Consider the following 24804-nt stretch of genomic DNA (forward strand, 5'->3'; position numbering starts at 1 on the left):
GAAGGGAGGGAGGGAGGGAGGGAAGGAAGGAAGGAAGGAAGGAAGGAAGGAAGGAAGGAAGGAAGGAAGGAAGGAAGGAAAGGAAGGAAGGAAGGAAGAGAGGGAGGCAGTAAGAAAACCCTGGCTGAAAAAATAATGACCAGACTCATTAGACATGTAAGACATGCAACCTAGCCTCCAAAATTGCAGCCGGCTCCAACAGCTCCTCCAGTCTGCAGCCCCCTCCAGAGCCGTGTCCATTGTACCTCACAACCACTGAAGCAAACAAGCGTCAGATGAACAGCATGTTCAAACATGTCTACTCAGCCCCCAGGAGAACAGCGGAGGAAAAAGAATCCTTTTAGAATTTTTCTCGACTTGTTCAACACACAGGGTTCCACCATCCAAGAGGTGGCTGTGTGGGAGTGGCACCAATGGCATGAAGCAGCCACTGGGCTGTTGAGGGTAGTCATGAGTGCCCAGGCTTTGGCTTTGGAGAGATGGTGGTTCAAGTCTCGATTCTGCCCATTTCTGGCTGCAGGATTTGGGCAAGTTTCTTAATCTTTTTAAGCCTCAGTTTCCCTCGTCATAAAATGGAAATTGCAAAACTTACCTCATGAAGGAGCCGTGAGAATTAAATGAATTATTTGTAAGATACAGACAGTGTCTGGTAGAGGTAAGTGCTTCATCAATTTGGGCTGTTGGTGTCAACTCTGGGTTTCCCAAAAACTTGAAGACAGCAGGGCATTCCGTACATTCAGTTTTTGGGAAAATCTTGTACCTTCTTATTTTTTCTGGTGGTGGGGCAGGAGAGGAGGGGTGTGGTCATGACCTGAGCCCCTGGAATGCTTCTGCCCAGCATCACCAAGATGTGCCCACCCTGCTTTGGGGTCATTTTCGTCCTCTGGCTGCCACTGTCATTCCCTTCACCATCAACACCCCCTCCTTCTGCAGAGACGGTGAACACTCTGGCATTGTCCCTTCCAGCCAATGGCTCCTCTCTGGCCTGTGATTGGTACCCCCCCAGATTCCAGCGCAATCCAGGCATCCCAGCTATGTCAGCGTGACTCACATTGTGTGTGCCTGACATCCACACGGCCCCGTAGAAGGCTGGCTCCAGCAAGAGGGTATGTGGAGCGCTGCTGAATGTTTGATGGCTGTGAAGTTATCTTTTTTGGGGTTAGGCCATTAAAGTCGCATCTGATGTTTTACGGAACAAACCCAAGAGAAACTGCATGTTGAACTCCATGAGACATGAAGATTTTTACAGACGAAGACACATCGGCAGCTAACATTAGGTGGGTTTTTTTTCCCCTTAAAACTTTGTAGTTTTTCTTCCATGTGGCTATTTCAAAGCAGAAGCAATCCCCAACAGTGAAGCATAGAGGCTGCCATCGTAACAGGTTCGGTGAGACCTGGAGCTGCCGGGGCACCTGGAAAGAACATGGATCTGTCTCCCGCTCTCATCAGCCCAACCAGAGTCGTCTGCTCCGTTCCTAAATTCTCTACCCAACTCACCTCACAAACCCTGAAGAAACATCCTTTTCTGTGCAAACCTAAATTTGTCCTGGGTGCTTTTTAGTGCATGCTCCCAGCCCTCTCCATTCTCATGCTGCTTGCAAGTGACCAAGGAGCCGGTCACTCCACCCAATTCCTGGCCCTCTGGGCACGCTGTGCACCTTCCAACTTTTGTTCCCAGGTGTCGTCACCTTGGTCCAGAGCACCCTTCCTTTCCACTTCTGCCCACTGTCCATCCAAGCAAATGGTCCAAGAGGAGTCCACTCAAATAATAGCCACACTGCCAGGCAATGATACGATAAGAAAGATTAGCAGACCAAGCATCAGAGCCTTTTGACCCTTGAACTCAGGACTCAAGCACACCTCCTCCAGGCAGCCTTCTCAGCCATCCCCTCGACTGAACCCCTCAGTCTCCCTCCTCCTGCACTCCCTTAACTTTTAGTTGACCCTCGTCTCCCTAAGTAAAAGCTATGTGTGTGTCTGCTCCCCTCCATACTGTAAGGCTGTTGAAGAGGGAGACCTCAAGATGCTCATTCTCGTTCTTGGACCACTTAATTGATAGAATCAGGACTTCGAGATCATTCTCCTTCCACTGGCACTTACATGCATAAAGAAGCAAGTGCGACAATGCTGATGGCACATGAGGTATACAAGCAAACAACTGGGGAAGGAGGGCCCCCAAATGTCCATTAACTGTGGGAAGTCGTACAATTTTGGCATATCCTTGCTATTGAAAAGCGTTCTGGCCAGGCGCAGGCTCACGCCTGCAATCCCAGCACTTTGGGAGGCCGAGACCGGCGGATCACGAGGTCAGGAGATGGAGACTATCCTGGCTAACAAGGTGAAACCCTGTTTCCACCAAAAATACAAACAAAAAAAATTAGCTGGGCGTGGTGGTGGGCGCCTGTAGTCCCGGCTGCTTGGGAGGCTGAGGCAGGAGAATGGCGTGAACCTGGGAGGTGGAGGTTGCAGTGGGCCGAGATTGCGCCACTGCACTCCAGCCTGGGCGACAGAGCAAGACTCTGTCTCAAATGAAGAAGAAGAAGAAGGAGAAGGAGAAAGAGGAGGTGGAGGAGGAGGAGGAGGAGGAGGAGGAGGAGGAGGAGGAGGAGGAGGAGAAGGAGAAGGAGGAGAAGGAGAAGGAGGAGAAGGAGAAGGAGGAGAAGGAGGAGAAGATAAAAAATAGGCCAGACAGACACAATGGCTCACGCCTGTAATCCCAGCACTTTGGGAGGTCAAGGAGGGCAGATCACGAGGTCAGGAGATCGAGGCCATCCTGGCTAACATGGTGAAACCCTATCTCTACTGAAAATACAAAAAATTAGCCAGGCTTGGTGCTGGGCGCCTGTAGTCCCAGCTGCTCGAGGGGCTGAGGCAGGAGAAAGGCATGAACCCGGGAGGTGGAGGTTGCAGTGAGCTGAGATCGCACCACTGCACTCCAGCCTGGGCAACAGAGCGAGACTCTGTCTCAAAAATAATAATAATAAAAATAAAATAAAAGATAGTTCAGGCACGGTGGCTCACGCCTGTAATCCCAGCACTTTGGGAGGTCAAGGAGGGCAGATCACGAAGTCAGGAGATTGAGACCATCCTAGCTAACACGGTGAAACCCCGTCTCTACTAAAAATACAAAAAATTAGCCGGGCGTGGTGGCGGGCGCCTGTAGTCCCAGCTACTCAGGAGGCTGAGGCCGGAAAATGGCGTGAACCCGGGAAGCAGAGTTTGCAGCGAGCCAAGATAGTGCCACTGCACTCCAGCCTGGGTGACACAGCCAGACTCTGTCCCAAAAAACAAAAAAAAAAAAAAAAAAAAAAAAGGAAAGAAAAAGAAAAGCATTCTGCACTTACAATGAATGAAGTAGATCTATATGTACTGGCATGGAAAGACTCCAAGAGATTATTACTAACTGAAAAAAATCAAGTCACAGAACAATATGTCTGGGATGATCCTATTTAGATTTTTAAACTGTTATGTTCCAAAAAGCAAACCATAAAGATCTCTCTGATGTGACTGGGAAAATGGTGAGTTATCTGAAAACGTCGGGAAAGTAAGAAATCATAAAAAATGAATCATACCTACCATACACATTTTATTTAAAGTTAATGTACATTTATTTGCCAATCTCTTGATAGCAGTCCAAAGCTTTTCCAGTCTGGGTCTGTGGTTAGAGCTGTACACCATTTTACTTATGTAAGCCATACTCAGAATGCATTGTCTAAGACTTCTAATTTCATTTTCTTTAAAGTGGGATGGGAAAAAGTTATGGATACAGTAATTTGAGCTCAGGATCCTAAATTACGCTATGTAGAGGCTGCGTGATCTACATAAGTTACATAGCATTGTTGAGCATAAATTTCCAATCTGCAACACAGGGCATTAATAATATACCCATAGGTAACTGATAGGAGAAAGGATGATCTGGTGTGTACAATGCCTGGTGCTCAATAAGGGTGAGCTAATCTATTAAGTATTTTACTTTCCTCTCATTATAGGGGAGTAAGAAGACAAAGCAGCAGCAGGCCATCACCCTACCTGGGGCTCTGGCCACTTCCTCTTTCTGCCTTAAAGATGCTCAAAGTCTGGGCCGGGCACAGTGGCTCATGGCTGTAATCCCAGCACTTTGGAAGGCTGAGGTGGGCAGATCACCTGAGGTGAGAACTTTGAGACCAGCCTGGCCAACACAGTGAAACCCCAGTCTCTACTAAACATACAAAAATTAGCTGGCGTGCTGGTGCACGCCTGCAGTCCCAGGTACTCGGGAGACTGAGGCAGGAGAATGGCTTGAACCTGGAAGGTGGAGGTTGCAGTGAGCCAAGATTGCACCATTGCAATCCAGCCTGGGCAACAGAGCGAGACTTCGTCTCAAAAAAAAAAAAAAAAAAAAAAAAATGCTCAAAATCCATAGATACCAGTGGGAAATTAGTATCCAACATGAAGTGTGACTGGACGAGAACCTGCTATGTGCCAGATCTGTACTGGGTGGAATGGCAGCATATACTGCTCAGTAAGTTCATTTTAGTTCATTTTTGTTCCAAAGGACATGATGATCTAATGACAAAGGTTTGATATACTTGGGAAGATAATAATAATAATATACAGTATCAGTGAGGATATCAAGGATATTTTCAGTTACAGATGATTTTAAAAACTAACAAATTAGCTTAAATACCAATTTAATTTTTGAAACAGGGTTTTGTATGTTGCCTAGGCTGGAGTTAACATAATCATAGTGCGGTATATACCTTCGAACTCCTGGCCTTAAGCAATCCTCCTGCCTCAACCTTCTGAGTAGCTGGGACTACAGGTGCGCACCACCCCACCTGACTTAAAAGTATGCATTTCTATTTATTTTTTTTAGAGACAAGGTCTCACTATGTTGCCCAGGCTGGACTCAAACTCCTGAGCTCAAGTGATCCTCCTACCTCAGCCTCTTGAGTAGCTGGGACCACAGGCAACCACAGGCATGCATCACCGTGCTTGGCTCCCCAAATTTTTAATTGGCTCAAGCAACGAAAATTCCAAAGGTCAAGGGGACTTCAGGAGATACCTGATCAAGCCTCTGGTTCTAGTTCCTTTGCTTTTCTCAGTTCTTTCTTAGTACGTGTGCCAGCTTTGTCCTCAAGCTGACTTCTCTCTAGTTAAAACAAAAACAAAAACTAACAAATAAGCAAAAAAACTCTAGCAATTCCAATTCCAAGCCTCCTACCTGAGACCACATCCACTGCATTCTGCAAGCCACTCTAAACTAGTCAAGTTCATGTACCCGACTCTGACTCAATCATTCTGCAAGATGGGATTATGTTGATCATCTCGGGCCAATCACGGATTACCCCAAGATCTGGTGAAGGAGTCAATTTAATGTGTGCTTCTTTCATGTGTCAGGCACTGTGCTACTTGTCTTTACATGGATTATCACATTTATCCTCGTAACAACCCTATGAAGTAAGTGCTACTAGCAGTTCCAGATTATAGTTGAAGAAACTGAGGCCCAGAGAGGTTAAGTAACTTTTCTGTGGTCACACAGCCAATAAGTGGTAGAGCCGGGATTCATACCTTGGCCCTCTGTCTCCAGACCCCACATTCATAACCACTAGACCACAAAGTCTGCCAAGGGATAAGTTCCAAGGTGATGCCTGATGTGCTGTGCAAAAATCACTCTCTGGGTAAACTGGGAGGGAGGAGCACTTGGCCTGGTGTGATGATGACAGGTTAGGGCTTGAGCTAGGTCTTAAGCAAGGGTGGGAAAGTAAGATCAAGTGAATCTTCAGAGATGGGAATCATGTAGCAGAAATAACAAACACAGTGAGATCAGACAGACTGTCAAGTTTGCTGCTAATAGCTGAGTGAACTTTGTCAAATTATTCACTTCTCTGAGCTCACAGGTGAAATAAGAAGCCATGAGAGTGAATCAAAGGCCCATGGGAAAATCTAAAGTGAGAAGTGAGCTGAGAATATGATCCTGGAAACCCTGAACAGGACCAGTAAACGTCAAGCCAAGTCCTACGGGAAAATGGAAAGTCCCTTGGAACGGTACACATACAAAGGATTCGCTACAGTGACAAATCTAGAGAAATTATTCTAATCTTCCTTACCATTTCCTGCCAGCCCAGGAAACAAGGAAGAGGAAGACAAAGATGAAGCCTCAGGCATTGTAAGACTACACTTTACAATCACCCAGTTCCGGAGCTGGATAGGACCACAGACCACCTGCTTATTGCACAGATAAGAAAGGAGACACATTTCGAACACTTACGTGAAGAGACATATAGGTAAAGTGCTGGGCACAGTGCCTCATAAACAGCAGGTACTCAATAGACAGTGTAAAATATTATTGGTGAATAATAATAGTTACTATTTTCATAAGTGACTTATCCAAGACCTCGGAAGTTGATTAGTGACCAGAAAAGATAAGAATCCATGTCTTTTAACGTCTAGTGCAGTTTCTTCATCACTCTGAGCTTTTTTCTCTGATGAAGGATGCCAGATACCACTGTAAGAAGGGAGAAGAAACAGCAACCTAAAGTAGGAAAAACTATCAAAGAAGGAAAATGTTGGAATAAGCATTGAACAAGTAGTTTGGAAACCAAGATTATGAATCTGGGTCTGCCATTAACTGGCTCAATGACTTAACCAGCTCAGGCCCCAGTTTACTCATCTGTAATGGTAGAGATTTGAATAAGATCATCTCTGTTTCCTTCCAACTCTGAAATTCTATGAAAGTAGGTTCCTCTCTTAACATTTCAGTAGCCTTCTTTATAAAAGATGTAAATACATTCTAGGAAAAAAAAAATGTATAGGGGCAAGGTCACATAAAAAATTGAAAGTAAGAAAAGGCATGAGAGTTGGCTTTAAATATCTGAAAAACCTTCTAGTCATATATGTGTTAGATATATGTTGTGTGAGGCTCCAGACAACAGAAATAAGATCCAGGAGTAAAAGCAACACAGAGGCAAGTTTCTGCTCAAGACAAAACAGATTTTTTTTTCCATGTATTTTGGAACTCTGCTATTAGGTGCATATATGTTCATAATTGTTAGGTGTTCAGATGGACTGACCCTTTTATCATTATAAAACATTCTTTTTGTCTCTAGTAACAATTTGTGTCTTAAAGTCTATTTTGTCCAGTATTAGGATGGCAACTCCAGCTCTCTTTTGGTTATTATTTTCATAGTATGTCTTTTTTCCATCTTTAAACTTATTTGCTTTTTAATTTAAAGTGTTTCTCTTACAGAGAACATATAGGTGGATCATATTTTCTTTATCTATTATCTCCCTTTTGATTAGAGTGTTTAGTCCATTTACATTTAATGTGAGTATCTATCAGGTAGAATTTATGTTTGCCATTCTGCTATGTTTTCTATATGGATTATATCTTTCTTGTTGTTCTATTCCTCCATTACTGTTTTCTTTTGTGTTAAATGTCTATTATCTAGTGTGACATGTAGATTCTTCTGTTTCATTTCCTGTATTTTCAAAATTCTTTTCTTAGTGGGTGCTCTGGGGATTACAATGAACACTTAAATTTTAAACAATCTGGTTTGGATTAATGCCAACTTAATTTCAGCACTATATAAAAACTTGACTCCAAGACAGCTTAGCTCCCTCCCCTCTCCTGCGTTATTGTCATAAAAATTATACCTTTATGTAAGTCCATCAACACTTTTAAAATTATTGCTTTATGTAGTTAGTTGTCTTTTAATCAGATAAACAATTACAAAAAAAGAAAACTTACATCTATATTGTCTTATATATTTACCTGTGTTGTTGCATTTACCAGTGCTTTTTACGTATTTATATGGATGTGAGTTACTGTCTAGCATCCTTTCATTTGAGCCATAAGAACAACCTTTAGTATTTCTTGTAGGAAGGGTCTACTAGCAATGAAACCTCTGTTGTTTAAAAAAAAAAATCTGAAAATGTCTTAATTGTGCCTTCATTTTTGAAGAATAATTTTGCAGATATAGAATTCTTGGTTGACTATGTTTTTCTTTCAATGCTTTGAACGTGATAGCCCACTACCTTCTGGCTTCCATGGTTTCTGATGAGAAGTCAAGTGTTTAACTTATTGAAGATTCCTTGTATGTGATGAGTTGCTTTTTGTCTTGCTGTTTTCAAGTTTTACTCTTTCTTTTGAAAGTTTGACTGTGATGTGTCTAGGTGTGACTCTCTTTGAGTTTAATCTACTTAGAGTTTGATGAGCTTCTTGCATGTGTAATGTTTTAAATAAATTTGGGATTTTTCAGCCATCATTTCTTTAAATATTCTTTCTATACTTTTTTTCCCTCTCCTTCTGACACTCCAATTATGTGTATGTTGGTAGGCTTGATGGTGCCCCACAGGTCTCTAAGACTCTGTTCATTTTTCTTCATTATTTTTTTTTCTCTGTTTCTCAGACTGGATGATCTCAGTTAACACAGCTTCAAGTTAGGTGATTCTTTCTTCTGCTAGTTCAAATCTGCTATTGAGCCCCTACCTAGTGATTTTTTTTTTTTTTTTTTTTTTGAGATGGAGTCTCGCTCTGTTGCCCAGGCTGGAGTGCAGAGGCACAATTTCGGCTCACTGCAACTTCCACCTCCCGGGCTCACGCCATTCTCCTGCCTCAGCCTCCTGAGTAGCTGGGGCTACAGGTGCACACTGCCATGCCTGGCTAATTTTTTGTATTTTTAGTAAAGATGGGATTTCACTGTGTTAGCCAGGATGGTCTCGATCTCCCAATCTTGTGATCCGCCCACCTCCCAAAGTGCTGGGATTACAGGTATGAGCCACCGTGCCGAGCTGTGAATTTTTTATTTTAGTTATTTTACTATTTGATTTCAGAATTTCCATTTGGTTCTTTTAAAGAATTTCTTCCTCTTTACTGACATTCTCTATTTCTTATACTTTAATTCTTTAGAGATGGTTTCATTTAGTGCTTTGAGCATATTTGTACCTATAATAGCTAATTTAAAGTCTTTGTCTAGTAAGTGTAACATTTGGGCTGCCTCAGGTACGGTTTCAATTAATTGCTTTTCTCCCCTATGCATAGGCCATACTTTCCTGTTTCTTTGTGTGCCTCATAATTTTTTATTGAAAACTGAACATTTAAAATAATACAAGGTAGCAACTCTGGAAATGAGAACCCCCCCAACATCCTGCTGAATTTATTGCTTTTGTTGTTTACTTAGTGATTTTCCTTGACTAATTCTATAAAGTCTGTATTTTTGGTCGTGTGCAACCACTAAATTCTCTTTGATTTGCTTCATAGTCAGCTAATGATTAGACAGAGATTTCCTTTAATACTTTAAACCAATACATTTCCCAGACTTTGTTGGGGGACTGTGTATCTGTTGGAGTATGCCTTCAACAATCTGCTGGGAAGCTTAAAGTTCTGTCTTCACTGTCACTTTCTACCTGCACAGAGTCTCCAGGTCAGCTGGTTTGGTGAAAGAGTAGCACCTTCTCATGTATTTCTTGGGCATGTACAGAGCCATAGATACACATGTGGTCTTCTAGATTCTCAAGAATATGTTAAAGCTTTTCAAAGTCCCTTATGGACAGGACATTCACCTGTTCTTTTTTCTGCTTTTTCTCGTCAGCCTCTTGGTAGCACCAACTGGTATCACCACCTCAGGTAGTTGAAAGGTAAGCTCAAAAGTGACTTTGAAAGGCAGAGAAATTTGAGAAGGTGAGAAAACAGATGCAAACCCACCTAGGGGACGCAACTTACAGGTCTAGTGAAAAGCAAGGTAACTGATCCAAAAACCCAAAGTAGGGAGCATCACTAAAGCAAAAGCAAGCAATAAGAAGTATCTAATGTCATTCATCGGGCAGAATTCATTTGTGAAACAATACATGAATGAAATATTGTCAGAAAAAAACAAGAAGAATGAAAAAATTGTAACAATACTGTTTAAATGAGAAGAATCCATGCAAAGTCTTAACTTCCGTAGTTTTAGTAGTGAGACACGCTAATTTAGTCCCAGCTCTGTCACTAACTGGCTATGTGATCCTGGGTGAATGTGAGTACTGTCCCTCTCTGATCCGGAGTTTTTTAAGGAAGCAATGTTTCCTAAATCTTAGTTATCTGCATACAACCTTCCTGATTTAAAAAAAAAAAGTGTATCTAAATATCACTTATTCAACTTAATTTTTAAAAAATCAATTCCCTTTATAAACTTAAGTACCATTGTAATATCTGTGAAATTATGAGTTTAAATGTTACTTTTTTTCCTAATACTCATTAGAATAAACCTCAAATGACTAAAATGCAAAACGCATGCTCCTCCATATACCTCCTCTGATATGGTCTGGCTGTGTCTCCACCCAAATCTTATCTGGAATTCTAATGCCCATAATCCCTACATGTCAAGGGAGGGACTCAGTGGGAGGTGATTGGCTCAAGGAGGCGGTTTACTCAATGCTGTTCTGATAGTGAGTTCTCATGAGATCTGATGGTTTTATAAGTGTCTGGCATTTCCCTTGCTTGCACTTCTCTCTCCTGCTCCCATGTGAAGAAGGTCCTTGATTCCCCGTTGCCTTCCACCATGATTTTAAGTTTCCTGAGGCCTCCTCAGCCATATGGAACTGTGAGACAATTAAACCTCTTTTCTTTATGAATTACCTACTCTCAGCTATGTCTTTATAGCAGTGCAAAAAATGAACTAGTATATCCTTCCTCACTTTGGAAAACATTGGATTGGATGCCTAAGGTTCTTTGCACTTCTGGAATTCAGTGGATGAGTTTTCCCTGTGCCTTCTACTCAAGTTGGAAGGTTACCTCTTAGTACCTGTCAGTGAAGATGAGGCCATCTGAAGTTCAGAATAGACTGGTTTGAGATTATAGCATGTTGGCCACAGTCATTGAGTGACTGATCCATGGTGAAGTGAAAAAGTAAAAATCCCCCAGAGCTGAGATCTGGTACAGAAATTCTCATACCTTCACACAGTATATGACATACACTAATAATTCCACAGACTCCTAGAGGTAAATTGGTTCTGAAAGAACGCAATACAATAGACTTTAATTACTGTTAAAGTTTAAAAAACCCACTTAGGTTTGTTTCAGTGCTTACTATGCCAGGGCACTGTATTAAACATACTATAAACATTTACCCATTATAATCACTCTGCTTGGTAGGTATTATTATTTGCATTTTACAGATGAGGAAACCAAGGCTCAGAGCAAAGAAATGACTACTCAGTCCCCTCATAACATCCTAATGAGTTGCCGTAGGCACTTTACCTGATTCCTGAAGTCAACCCCACTGTGTAGGGATGGCTCGCAGAGGAAGCTCATTATACAAACAGAAATCTGTCTTCTTTTTTGAGACAGAGCCTTGCTCTGTTGCCCAGGCTGGAGTGCAGTGGCGTGTTCTCAGCTCACTACAACCTTTGCCTACCGGTTCAAGTGATTCTCCTGCCTCAGCCTCCCAAGCAGCTGGGACTACAGGCATGCGCCACCACACCCAGTTAATTTTTGTATTTTTAGTAGAGATGGGGTTTCACCATGTTGGCCAGGCTAGTGTCGAACTCCTGACCCCAAGTGATTTGTTCACCTCGGCCTCCCAAAGTGCTGGTATTGCAGGTGTGAGCCACCACGCTGGGCCCAGAAATCTGTCTTCAAATGTTTAATCAGTGACACTAGCTTTATTCTTTGGGGCCACAGAACACAGATGAGATAAAATGATCCCTCATTTAGTTCACCCAATTTACAGATGAGAAAATGGAGTGCAACTTGGGGTTTCATTAATGAAATCAGCTTCCAGAGGATGAGATAACCGTTTTATCTTTCCTCTCTAGACCAGTATCCCCAGTGGTACTGGAGGTGCCTTGCTCCAGGAGCCTGGGGTGGAGAATGCAAAGATGGCAGTCATGCCCTATTGTATTCTTCTGTAACTGCCTTGAGGGTCCGCAGGTTTCTGAAGCTGCTCCAAATTGCTCTCTCTCTCATAAGCCACACATTAAGAAGGATACAACACTTTAAGATTGATATCAGTGAACTAGTCAGGATCGAGAGGAGGGTAGCCTGCTGGTGGTCTAATGTCCAGTTGAACAGCTGAAGAGAAAGGGTAATTCAGTCTAAGGGACAGAAGATGAAGAGATGGTGCTTTCAAATATCTGAGCAGCTGTCAGTATAAATGAGGGAGATGGCTTGTTCTGCCTAGTTTCAGTGGCTGGAGACAGCACTTAAGGGCAAAAATTGCCAGGAGGTAGGAAGTTTGGGCCCCCAACTCCCTGTGTGACCTTTAGTAAATCATTTAACTGAATAGGTACTGCCATGATAGATGGGAGTATGACCTCAGTGACCCATGAATTTTCCTTACAATCCTAAGTTGCTGTGATCTTGTTCAAGTCTTGCCCCAAGTTACATAGCTTGTGGCAGAATGGGGACTAGAACACACCTCTCCTAACCCCAAATCCAGCACTCTCTCCATGCCATATACCATAAATTTTAAAAATTATATAGAACATTGTTTAAAAACTATCCCAGATATAATTATTTGTCAATTACTATGAGTTTCTCTTTTGTGGTAGCCACACCTTAAAAAGGAAATACGTGTCTACAAGTATCATTTTGTAAAGCAAATAATTTGCATCTAAGTGGACTTCACAGGAGTGCACGTAAGCTCAGTGAATGATGTTTCTCCCATGTTCAAAGCAATGAAAACGAGGGAGAAAGTGGGATACAGCAGAAATCTTTCCTTGCTTGTTTCTGGTTATCAAGACTTGCCAGGAAACAAACAGGGATGTCTTGTCCAAAGATTGCAACTCCGCAAAATTTGCTTAATTCCCTTTTCACACAAGGAGCAACCTGATGCTCCATGAGTTCTGGGGGGCTCAGAACGAGCTTTGTTTAAAGAAGCTCACCAGGGCCATGGACTGTCACCTAAAGAAGGATCTGCAAGTTAGGGTCCATTCCAAACCATGTCTATATGTGCTCTGATGGGGGCTCTGTTTGAGTTGTAGGAATAAGCTTTAGGTTAGTTTAAGCTTTGGGTTAAACTAACCTGCTAGGATTTCCTTAAGCACCCTGGAACAGTGTTATATTCCATATATTCCTATGTTCTATATATGTTTGAAGACTGCCATTCTATTAACTTAGGACAAGGAAAACGGCATTTTTCTCAGCTGACAACATGTACCAAGTGCCCATCTACACGAGGAACTAAATGTTAAAAGTTCCAACTCTTAATAGATTCATTCTCCCAGATACCTAGGAAGTGAGAACATACCTAAACCCACAATTTAAGAATCCTTGTTTAAAACATAAAATACATAATAAATTGATTCCTATTTTGATGATGATAATAAAGTCGTTGGAATTTGAGAGATTTGGAGCTGAAGGGGAACTTAACCGTCATTTACTATAGCCAGTTAATTTTGTAGCTGAAGAAACTCAATCTTGGAAACACACAATCTATCCCCGAGGTCACAGTGCTGGTTAGTGGCAGAGTAGGAGCAAGAAAGAGAGTACAGTCGGCCCTCTCTATCCATGGGTTCCGTATCCACAGATACACCCAGCCACGGATCAAAAATATTTAGAGAAAAAAACACAGTAAAAAATAACAAATACAACGAGAAGCAATACAAATAAAAACACAGCATAACCGCTTCCAAAGCATTTGCATTATATTAGGTACTATAAGTAATCTAGAGATAATTTAAAGTGTATGGGAGGAGTATGTAGGCTAGTTGCAAATATTACACCATTTTATATTGGGGATTTTTACATCCTGGATTTTGGTGGTGGGGCGGGAGTCTTCGAACCAATATCCCCACGGACACTGAGGGATGGCTGTATGCTGACTTCTAGGCTAGAGCTGTTTCACCAACATGATGTCAATAAAAAGGACAGTATTTTCTGCATCAATTCTAGGAGACAGTCAAGCTAATAATCAGAGGTCTATATTCTGCTCTCAATGTCCGGGTGTCCCACGACAAGAAAATGAGCTATTGTGACCTCAAATTCCCTAGCCAAAGGAGTGAAACACTGATCAATGCCCTCCCAGATACACGGAGGGCTCGTTCAGATGAGAAACAGATGCTGTGGGAAATACAGCTACTCAAAGAAAGGAATGCTCTCAGAATGATGGACCAAGGAAACGGCTCTATCTTGGCTATTTTAAAGGGACTGAGTCCCAAATATGTGACATGTGAATCAGACATCCAACCAACTTGTTCCCATAGATTATAAACAAATTAAGAACATAATTTAAGAACATAATTCTTAAAATCACTATGCAATCCAAGTAATAGTTACTTGACTAGACTGAGTTTTAAAGAGAAGATAAATTTCCACCTCCCTGGTTTAAGGTGGTTGTATAAGGTGGATAAAATAGCATATCATTTTATGCCTTTTGTTCTATGATTTTATTATTTTTTTAAGAACATGTACTTATCCGGGATATTGCTTCCCATGCTAAATCACTAGACAACGTGCTTCCCAGGGACAGGGACTGTATGATTCAACTCTCCTTCCTGTCTACCTTCCAAAACATTGTCTATGTCCACGATATCCCCAATGCCTAGCATAGTGTTTGGTACGTGGTAAGGACTAATTTTAACCAAATAAATGAATGGATAAATTGCAAAACCCAAAGGCATTCTCCAAAGCACAACAATCTCAGCGTATTTAACTCTTCCATTAAAACCACTTCAATTCTACCTTACAGATTGGAATCATATCCCTGACACGTTCTGATGTATCTGTGCACAGACCTGTGATGTTATCCGTTTAACACATATGTGATCTCTCAGCATGAATAACCTTAATGAATACTATATATAGTTTCGTCGCGAACTTGCAGACACAGAAGGCATATTCTATGACTGGCCAAAATGGCACGAAGTGCTGCAGTCCATTCCCCTGGCTCCAAGCAAGACTGCATCTAATCTATGGTTGAGAACGATGCTTTCCTGAATGAGAAAGATTTCCGCTAAATGAAACATACAGTCTGCCTAAGTAAAGTCTTAAGTGTCTAAATGGAAGGTCAGACTTTGATTTCTTGAGGTAAGTATGGTTTTCATCCCAAGTGTAGCAAATTTCACTGGCATTCCATTACCGACTTACTTAAATCATTTGCTAGATGACATAAAATTGCTGGTAATTACACTACAAAGAGTAATTATATGAACTTTTCTTGTACAAAAGCAAGTAAATTTGAGTCTTATTCAATATTTTGTTAGGGAAATTTTAAATTCAATATGCCATTTTATTTACAAAGAGAAACATTAGAAGAATATATATTCAAAAGAAAGTAGGGGGTAGAAAAGGTTGCAAGTCACTAGTTTACTGGAACTACACAACGGGGATCATGTGCTGCTACTTGATACAACTAAATTTCCTGAGTTTAAATAATTTCAGGGAGATCTCCACACAAAATGGCCTGCACAGCCCTAATCCATGATCTAGGCTCCCCCCTCTCAAAATATTTTTTTAAAATAATGGTTCACGATCCTGAAATAATTGGTGGCCATGGGATGCCAGATGTGAGACATTTCATCTGCAACCTTATGTAAACTAACCCAAACTATTTGGTTCAGAATATCTTCCTTGACACCAGGAAAGAGTTTGGGTCCTGGGTTTGCATTTGCCTGACGGACCAACTGGCTGTTTTCAAAAACGGAAACATATGTGGGCACGATGAAGGAAAGGCTTTGGAAATTACACAAAGGAATTTTCTTGTTCCTTTTTAATCCTGTGTCTTTTTTTTTTGCTTCCCCTAGGCAATAGGTATACTAAATTTTGGTGACTTTTTATTTTCAAAAGCACAAAATCAAATGTTTTTCATGTTATTTCTCAGAACAATAACCTAACTTTGGCATCCATACTTTTTTTTTTACAATTTGATGACAATCTTTAAAGAAATAAAGTGAACATCCCCCCACACTCATAGAAAGAATAAGGAAGATAATTTTTGTTATTATCATCATCATAATTACTATTATTACCAATGAAGCTTGAAGGAACTCACCTCTATGCATCAAAAAGAAATAATTATTTGGTTTACAACTGATGAGACCACAACGAAAGTATGATTTGAGATAGCTAAGAGCAGAAATAAATTTGGAATTTTTTGCTCTAATTTCACTTTCCACATAAATTCCCTTTGCTCTGGATTTGTGCTTTTTGGGTTGTTGGCATCATGCATGGGTGTAGACTTTGTTTCAAGTTCTTGTAAGAGCAGATGCCCTGATTTAAGGCTGAGCAAAGAGGAAATGCATTCCTCACAGGCATCTACATCCAACTGGCTTGGATTGTCTAGTCCCCTTATACGAACAACCTATTTTCAGGTCAATTCTAAAAGACAACATATCTCTCCAGAGGTATACATTTTGAAGATTACAAAACTTTAAAATCAACCTGTTTCACATTTCGAAACTCATTCCTTTAAATGCCAACAAAAGAACAATAAGAAGATGATTTTAGAAAAATTTTACATCTGCCTCCTGAAATTTGCCACAAGGAAAACAAACCAAAAAAAGCCTCAAGAAGAGAACTATTTCTCCATTTTAAAAATTAATTTGTTTTTTAAAGTTTGGAGAATATGAATTTAGCATGTTATGGAATTATGGTATAAACTGTACTAACAGATGCTAGTAATTCTTAAGTTTAAAGATTGAAAATTAAAATATGAAATATTTATTAGAAATGCTTTATATTGCTTCAATTGGCTGTAACTGATACACAGCTGAATAAAACCATGAAATCGAAAGAATATTTAATCACATTGGGAAAGTGGACATTTTTAAGGGGAATGAATGTTTGAATTTGAACAAAATTAAAGTGTTTAGAAAACAAATAAAATTGACTATTGTTCAAAAAAAAATTCTGGTGGGGATAGTCTTGACATTTTACAAAGAATTTACATCTCTAAAGTGCTTAACCTCCACTACTTAACTGTCTGAAATGAAGCTGAAGCAAAATTTGAAGGACATTTTGCCTTTTTAGTTTTTTAAACACTTCCTTTGGCTCCTTCCTTTTCTTTTAATAATTTATTCTATTTTTTCTACCTTTATGCAGACAAACCAAGTGTCCATCAAATCAGGCACCAAAAAGCAAGCACTCTTAAATACAGTTCACTCGGGCTAAGCATGACAGTAATTACTGACATTTTTATTAATTGTAGCTCATTTTTTCCCCCAGAAGAAACAAAACCAAGTCTCTTGGGTCAGAGCAGCAATCATAAAACGAAAAAGAAATAAATAATAAGTTAAAAATAGAGGGAATGTGTTAAAAAGAAAGAAAAAGTACTGTTCATAACCAAACTGTGTCACCTTAAAAAAGAAACATTTCCACACTTAATATCTGATTCAGACAGAAAGCTTCTCTCCTACTTTTGAAACAAATAGTTGCACTTCAAATCCACATTTTCAGAGAAGCCCCTAGCTTTCTGCATCTGATTCCTACATCCTACAGCAGCCTCTTTACCTCAAAGAGGTAAAAGTCAGTTCACAGTATTTCTCTTCCAAACATCCCCACTGAAGCTCCTTGTAAATTTCAGCATAAACTCAGAACTGTCACCGTGGGTTTAGAAAATCATGACACATTTCAGCTATAACTCCCCAGATTGAAAGATTAAAAGGACTTTGCCCAAATTCAGGGGAAATGAAGGTGCGTGGGCTCACTCTGCAGCTGCAGTTTTCAGCCCTTGCAGTTTAGAAGATTCTCCATGAGTACGGATGCCACCAGGGTATCCAGCGAGTGGGAAGGGAGTCGCTCTACACGTTTTCACATCGATTTGTAGAACTGTTTTGAAAAGGGTATTTCTAGATCCGTTTGTTCCAAATGCAGCAGAATTCATCCGATATCGCTCACAATGCATGCACGGGATATCTTACACGTAATAGCCATCGCATTAACCAACCCAGCTGATACTGAGATGGTGAATGGGGCGGGGGAGCAGGGAGGAATATGTCGCGCGTGAAAAACTCCGGGTGTAAAAGGCAATGCAGAACTCACTCCCCGAGGAACCGAAAAAGACATTCACGACTCCCTTAGTGGAGAGAGCATGGAAAGTCAAGTGGCGCGGGTCGCCACCAGTGATCGCGATTTCAGTCTGATCTCAGTCCCCACCGCAAGAGGACCACAACCCAAAGAAACGCGCTTTTTCCGGAGCACAGAGCGGCCCCGATTTCAAAGTAGAAAAAAAATAAACTGCTTGGGGGTGGAAGATGGCGGGGGGCGGGGAGGGAGGCGGGTCGCGGCGCTGGCTCCCGGGTCGGCGGCACGGCCTCCTCCGCCGCGCTGCCCGGGGCCCGGACCCTGCCCGGCGCGGCGCCCACCGCGAGGGTGCCAGACCCGCCGCGCCGCCGCCGCGCTCTCCCCGCCGCGGCCCCCTCCCCCGCCGCTTCCTCTCGCTCTCCCAGCCCCTTCCCCCACGTGTGGATGACGTCAAAATTCCGCGAAAAAGCCGCGTGGTGGCTCCCCGAGCGGAGGCGCGATTCCGCCGCCCAGCGGCCCCCGCCCGGGGGCGCCCGCAGGGGGAGAAGGGCCGAGGCGGCCGGTTCCTTCTCCTCCCGGGAGGCAGGGCCCCCCGACGCCGACCGCCGGACGCCCTCCGCCCCAAAGCTGATTGGAAAATTCACTTTTGTGAAGCAAATGTATTTCCAGAGCTATTTTCGGCCGCGTGAGGCGTGTCCTAAGCTGAATCAGACAGGAAGAGGGGGAAGTTCGGGTCTTTTAATTTTTTTTCTCCTAAGGGAGGGGAGTGAGATGCTAGGTGGGTGACAGACGGCAGGCGCTCGCCTTCTTAACTCACGCCTGTCGCATCTGCCGCCTCAGGAATCCAGCCCCGTCCAAGGCGAAATTCGCCGAAAGGAGTGCGGATGCACAGGCCGGACGGACTCTGCCCCCCTCCAGCGCGCAGCGCCCCAGCGCCCCAGAGCCCCGGCGGGCGCGCCTGCGACCAGAGGGTCCCGGAAGCGAGTTCACACCTGCAATCGCACTGCCCGTCACCACCCGCCCTCCTCCCCCGTGCTCTCCGCTTCCCGACGTTTCCCTCTTCTCCTTGTCCGCATTTTTCTACTTTGCCTGTCCCTCCTTCCTCTTGATGTGCCTCCTATGTGTCCCCTCGGATTTCTGGGTCCCCTCGCGTTTGCCAGTCGGGTTTTCGGTTTTGATTGACCATCCATCCCTCCACGGAGAAGCACAAACACAGCTCCACTCTTTGGGGGAGCCGAGGGGAAGGCAGTGGCTCCCATTTCTGAGCCTGAACTCAGTCACTCCCCGCACCCCACCCGGCCAAAGCACCCCTGGGCGGACAAGGCGGGACTCGAACTCGCGCTGCTCCCGGGCCTTGAGCCGACCTCGGAATCACCTGGCTGGCAGGCATCCGCCAGGTGAGCTTGGGAGTCTGTGTGCTCAGTGCTGCAGGCTCCTGCAGAAATGTACCTATAAACACCCAACACCCTGCTGCACCCTCCACCTCCAGGCTTTGTACACTTTCCAACCGAAACTCCAAAACGCTAGAGTAGAGGGTGGGGAGCCGGCCGGAAAAGGAATAAAAGTTCAATAAAACTGGCGTTCGCTGAAGTTTATCACCAGCCCTACACGGGATATATATATATATATATATAAATATAAATAATATTTTTTTTTTTTTTTTTTCCGTGAAGGGTGAAAAGGAGGTAAGGAAAAACCAACATTCTATCCCCCCCCACCGCCCCCCACCTCCTCGCCACGGTGATCAGTTTGGACTTAAAAGCCAGAGCACAGGCTCTTGAGCTTTTTCTCTAAACCTAAGTCTACACTGAAAGAAAATGTGCACTTTTGCCTAGAAGGCATCATTCCTTTTCCCGCGTGCTAGGTGGAGTGCATTTTAACAAGAAATTAGGGTTTTAACACATGGCCGGAGTGGCAACCAAAAGGGAAAACTCAGTTTCCAGTCCAAGCCTCCTAGAGACATTCCTGCCAACCTCCGCACCCTCTCACGCCCCACCCCACGTGTGAGAGTCTGCAAAACCACCGGGGATTGGACTCGATGGCGAGCTTCACGCTCGGGAACAGTCAGTAATCGGAAGGGGAAGTGGACAGGGGAACTTCAAGAGGCCAGCCTGCCACGCGGGAAGCGCCCGAACTTGCGGGTCTCCATGAATGCAGAGGGCGCCGGGAAGGGGGGGCATCCGGCCGCGACCCTCTCTGCCCCTCCCATTCGCTGCCCCCTCCCCGCTGGAATTTCTCTGTAAAGCAAGACGGAGTGGGGGGAGGGGGAGAGGGAAGGGGCGAGAGGGCCCTCGGCTCACTCCCGAGACGTGAGGACTCGCCACCCAGGCATTCTCCTCGGGGTGGGCAAGGCCCCGGGACGACCACCCGCTTCTTCCTCGCCCCCCCGCCCCCACTTCGGGAGACCCAGAGCTCGAGATGCCTTTCCTGGGGCGGGGGGCAGTGTGCGGCGGGGTGGGGGTGGAAGAGACCTTGCTCGCAGAGCTATCAAGTGATGTCCCGAGGCTGGGAGCCCCGGCGGCCTCTGTCCTTGCCTGTCGGGTTAGATTTATACTTTAAAAATACCTCCCGCGCTCCCTCCTTTTCTCCCCTCTCCCCGCTGCAACTTTCTTTGATCCGCTCAAAGGTGGCTTAGGTGAAATTGGAGTAATTCCCTTATGGGGGTCTTAAAATGTAAGTGAATGTATTTATCCGGGGTGACTCAAAAGCTTAAGTCCGGAAGTCCAACGTGACAAAAATCCATAGGGGATTGCTCGGGACCGACTGTGTGCGGCTGAACACGGTATTCGGCCCGGGTGTCATCCGCGGCGCTAGACTGTTTCATTTTGAGTTTGCAACTTGGGTTTTCCAGCGAGCTTTTTTCCTTCCTGAAAGCTAATGGCTTCCACAGCAATTAGACATTTTCCTCGCCCGCCCCTTCCCTCCCCTTTCTTTACATATAGGAGATGGGATACTCATTCTCGCTGCTATTGATAAGGTCGGAGGCGGCCGGGCCTCTCCCCAGCTTTCGCCCGCCCCAGCGCCCGCTCTCCCTCCGCCCTCCCTTGGCTTCCTTTTGATGTAGTGGGGAACGCGTCCTACTAAAAAAAAAAAAAAAAAAAAAAAGTAATCTGCCCGGTAACAATCAGCGCGCAGTAGCAGGAGCCCCAGAGCTATTGGCTATGCAAATAGAGGGAGGGGAGACGGCGCCCCAAACTCTTACTCACCCTTTTAAAGCGATATCCCCTCCTTTCCCCCCCACAACCCCTTCCGCCCCACCCTCGTGTAAGGAGGCTGGCTCCGGGGCCTGAGTTAATCGCTTGCACCTCTGGTTTCTTTGCTCCCCTCCTCCGCCTTGCAGAGAACCTAGTGTACGGCTCACCCTGCCCGCGCCCCACCCTGCCTTGCTGGCTCTCCGCGCCCCTGCCGGGGCCCCCTCTCTCGGTGAGGGAGGTACTTGGTCGGCCTCGGTGTGCCCAGAGAGCTCAAGCCACGCCATGCCCGCTGCACGTGCCAGCTCGGCCAGCACATCAGGGCGCTGGTCTCCCCCCTTCCTCCTTGAAATACACCGAAGGGCAGGGTGGGGGTGGGGGTGACAGGAGGAAGAAGGTGAGGAAACGCCACCAGATCGTATCTCCTGTAAAGACAGCCTTGACTCAAGGATGCGTTAGAGCACGTGTCAGGGCCGACCGTGCTGGCGGCGACTTCACCGCTGTTGGCTCCCAGGGCAAAAGCCTGGCGAGTGAGGCGCGAAACCGGAGGGGTCGGCGAGGATGCGGACGAAGGGTGGAGGCCTCCTGCCTCCGGGGAAAGGAAGGGGTGGTGGTGTTTGCGCAGGGGGAGCGAGGGGGAGCCAGACCTAATCCCTCACTCGCCCCCTCCCCCTCCCGGGCCATTTCCTAGAAAGCTGTATCGGTGTGGCCACGCTCAGCGCAGACACCTCGGGCGGCTTGTCAGCAGATGCAGGGGCGAGGAAGCGGGTTTTTCCTGCGTGGCCGCTGGCCGCGGAGAAACCGCTGGGAGCCCTGCCCCCGGCCTGCGGCCGCCCTAGGCGCTGCACCGCGTCGCCCCACGGCGCCCCAAGGGCCCCCAGAAACACTGGTTTCTGCTCGAGGATCACATTCTATCCCTCCAGAGACGCATCCCCCTTCCTTCCTAACACCCACCCCTCCTTCTTCTTCTTTCTCTGCACACACACTGCAGGGGGGCAGAAGGGACGTTGTTCTGGTCCCTTTAATCGGGGCTTTTGAAAGAGCTTCGAAGTTATCAGGAACACAAACTTCAGGGACATGACCTTTATCTCTGGGTATGCGAGGTTGCTATTTTCTAAAATCACCCCCTCCCTTATTTTTTTCACTTAAGGGAACTATTTCTAAATTGTCTGAGGTCACCCCATCTTCAAACAATCTACTCTACGTTCCTGGATCTTAAATACAAGGGCAGAAGTATCAGGATCCGTTTTGAAGAAGCCAAAGTTGGAGGGTCGTATTTTGGCGTGCTACACCTACAGAACGAGTGAAATTAGAGGGCAGAAATAGGAATCGGTAGTTTTTTGTGGGTTGCCCTGTCCGGGGCCCCTGGCATGCAGGGCTGGATGGAGGCAGAGGGGTGGGGGGGGCGGGGGACTGCGTTTGAAGTTAGGTCGGGCCAGCTGCTGTTCTCCTTAATAACGAGAGGGGAAGGAGGGAGGGAGGGAGAGATTGAAAGGAGGAGGGGAGGGAAGGGGAGGAGGAACCAGAGCGGGGAGCGCGGGGAGAGGGAGGAGAGCTAACTGCCCAGCCAGCTTGCGTCACCGCCTCAGAGCGGAGAAGAGCGAGCAGGGGAGAGCGAGACCAGTTTGAAGGGGAGGACCGGTGCGAGTGGGGCAGCCCGGAGGCTCTGCTCGCCCACCACCCAATCCTCGCCTCTCTCCCGCTCCACCTTCTCTCTCTGCCCTCACCTCTCCCCCGAAAACCCCCTACTTAGCCAAAGGAAGGAGGTAAGGGGAACCCTTTCCCCTCCCCTTCCAGAAAACAAAAAGAGAAAAACACTTTTCCAGACCGGAGAAAACAGGGGAGAGAGGGGTCGCCGGGCTGGCCATGGAGCTGCTGTGCTGCGAGGTGGACCCGGTCCGCAGGGCCGTGCGGGACCGCAACCTGCTCCAAGACGACCGCGTCCTGCAGAACCTGCTCACCATCGAGGAGCGCTACCTTCCGCAGTGCTCCTACTTCAAGTGCGTGCAGAAGGACATCCAACCCTACATGCGCAGGATGGTGGCCACCTGGATGCTGGAGGTAGGTGGGCGGGCGGCGCTCGCTAGGAGCCAGGACCCCTCCCGGATTCTCGGGTCCCCGGCCGGAGCCCTAAACCTGGGAGAGGGCAATCCCCGCGCCGACCTCCCGGCTCCTGTGCGGGAGGTTACCGCGCGCCTTTTGGCGAGACGCGTGGCTTCTTTTCTGTTCCTCTCCAGATAAACTGGGGAGGGAGGGGGGGGAGGAAAATCTGGGAGAAGCGAGGCTGTCCTGGGCGGGGGTGGGGGAGCATCCCGCGCGCGTGTGCCTGCATGTGGCTGCCTCTTCTTCCCACCCCCGTCGCGACCTGTCTTTTGCGAAGCCGCCGCGGCTGCTTGCGCTGCGGTCAGGAAGGGAGTCGGGGCCTGAAATCGGGACCCCAAGTAGAAAGGCAGCCCCCCAAAAGGCCAGAGCAAATTCGTCTTGGCCTCAGGTCCCCGCATGTGGTCGCGACTCCGCGCTGGCACTTCAGGGGGGAGGTGGAGGGAGGAGGGAGAAGGAGAGAAACGGGGAATTCAGGAGCCCCGGAAGTCCCATTGAAGAAACGTGTGTTACTGGGGAACCCAAAAGAACCACTTCTTGCCCCTCACTCCAAGTCTTTGCCCAGTGAGCCGTGTGCCCACGTATGCACAGCTCTGGACCTGCCGTGGTTTCGCCATGTTGCTTTGCAAACTCCCCTTGGAAAGGCTGGGAAACGTCGCCCGCTTACCCTCGCACCCCATTATGCCGGCCACCCCACTTTTAATCGTGCCCTCTCCCCCACCCCCCACCTCACGAAGGTTACTTACAGTTTGGTTTTCCAGCTTCCTCGGTGCGGAGATTTGGGTGGGGTAGGAAGGGGGGGAGGGGGTGTGTGTAGGGGGGATATCGGGTCACCCCTGAAAGAGAGGTTGGAGCCCCCCATGCCTCTTTCCAGGGCTCCCTGCTCCCGTCTTTCCCTAGCTCGTCACCACGTTCCCTAGTTTCTGTCCTTGTGGGCCGCAGCCGGACACTCCCGCCGCAGCGCTCACCCCTTCAAGTTTCCTCCCGGGATCCAAAGCCCCAGGGGTCGGAATACAGACCTTTCTGGCACCCGAAACCTCCCTTTCGGGAAGCCTGGCTCCTCTTTGGGGTTTTCACGCCAAAAGGGCTTTTCTAGGATATTTCCTCGATTTTTAATTATTTTTTGAAACCGTCCCCCCCCGTTCCGACTCCAGCTGCCGAGGCTGCGGCGCTCTTCCTCCTCTGCTCCCTCCCCCTGTCTTCCCCACCTCTCCCCACCCGCCCCCCCAATAGCGGCCCCTGGGCCGCAGGGACCCCCCCAGACATTTTTTCCAATTGTCGGGAATGATAGAGGAGGATCTGGGGATCCGGATGAGACCAAGAAGTGGACCCCCGGAGCCTCCAGAATATTTTTATTGATTTTTTGAAAAGATGACGAAATCCAAAAAAGAGTGAGTGAGTTAGAGTGCGCGAAGGAGTAGCCAAAGGGAGCGTCGCGGAGCTGCCGCGGCTGCTGCGCACTTCTCCGACTCCCCGTTTTGGAGCTGTAGTTCACCCCCTTTTATAGGCTCCCTGGAATACCAAAGCACGGATGGGCTATTCTGATTCACCCCAGTTTCCTCATCTTTGTTCTTTATTCTTATCACCCATTTT

General features: G+C 46.0%; 1 protein-coding gene and 1 long non-coding RNA gene across 2 annotated transcripts in view; one reads left to right on the forward strand and one right to left on the reverse strand.

Annotated features, from left to right (window-relative positions):
• The window catches only part of LOC111535840, a 27477-nt gene extending 3065 nt beyond the window's left edge, over positions 1–24412 (reverse strand). The window contains exons 1-2 of the long non-coding RNA XR_002729582.2: positions 24231–24412; positions 593–1412 (exon numbers count right to left, since the gene is read on the reverse strand). This is a non-coding gene — a long non-coding RNA (uncharacterized LOC111535840). The remainder of the gene's footprint in view (positions 1–592; positions 1413–24230) is intronic.
• Positions 22670–24804, forward strand: part of CCND2 (cyclin D2) — a 31926-nt gene continuing 29791 nt past the window's right edge. The window contains exon 1 of the mRNA XM_023202073.1: positions 22670–23172. Within this exon, the coding sequence (XP_023057841.1) occupies positions 22978–23172 (195 nt within the window). The 5' untranslated portion in view covers positions 22670–22977. The remainder of the gene's footprint in view (positions 23173–24804) is intronic.

This window comes from Piliocolobus tephrosceles, chromosome 10 (genome assembly GCF_002776525.5).
Source record: "Piliocolobus tephrosceles isolate RC106 chromosome 10, ASM277652v3, whole genome shotgun sequence".
Lineage (NCBI taxonomy): Eukaryota > Metazoa > Chordata > Mammalia > Primates > Cercopithecidae > Piliocolobus > Piliocolobus tephrosceles.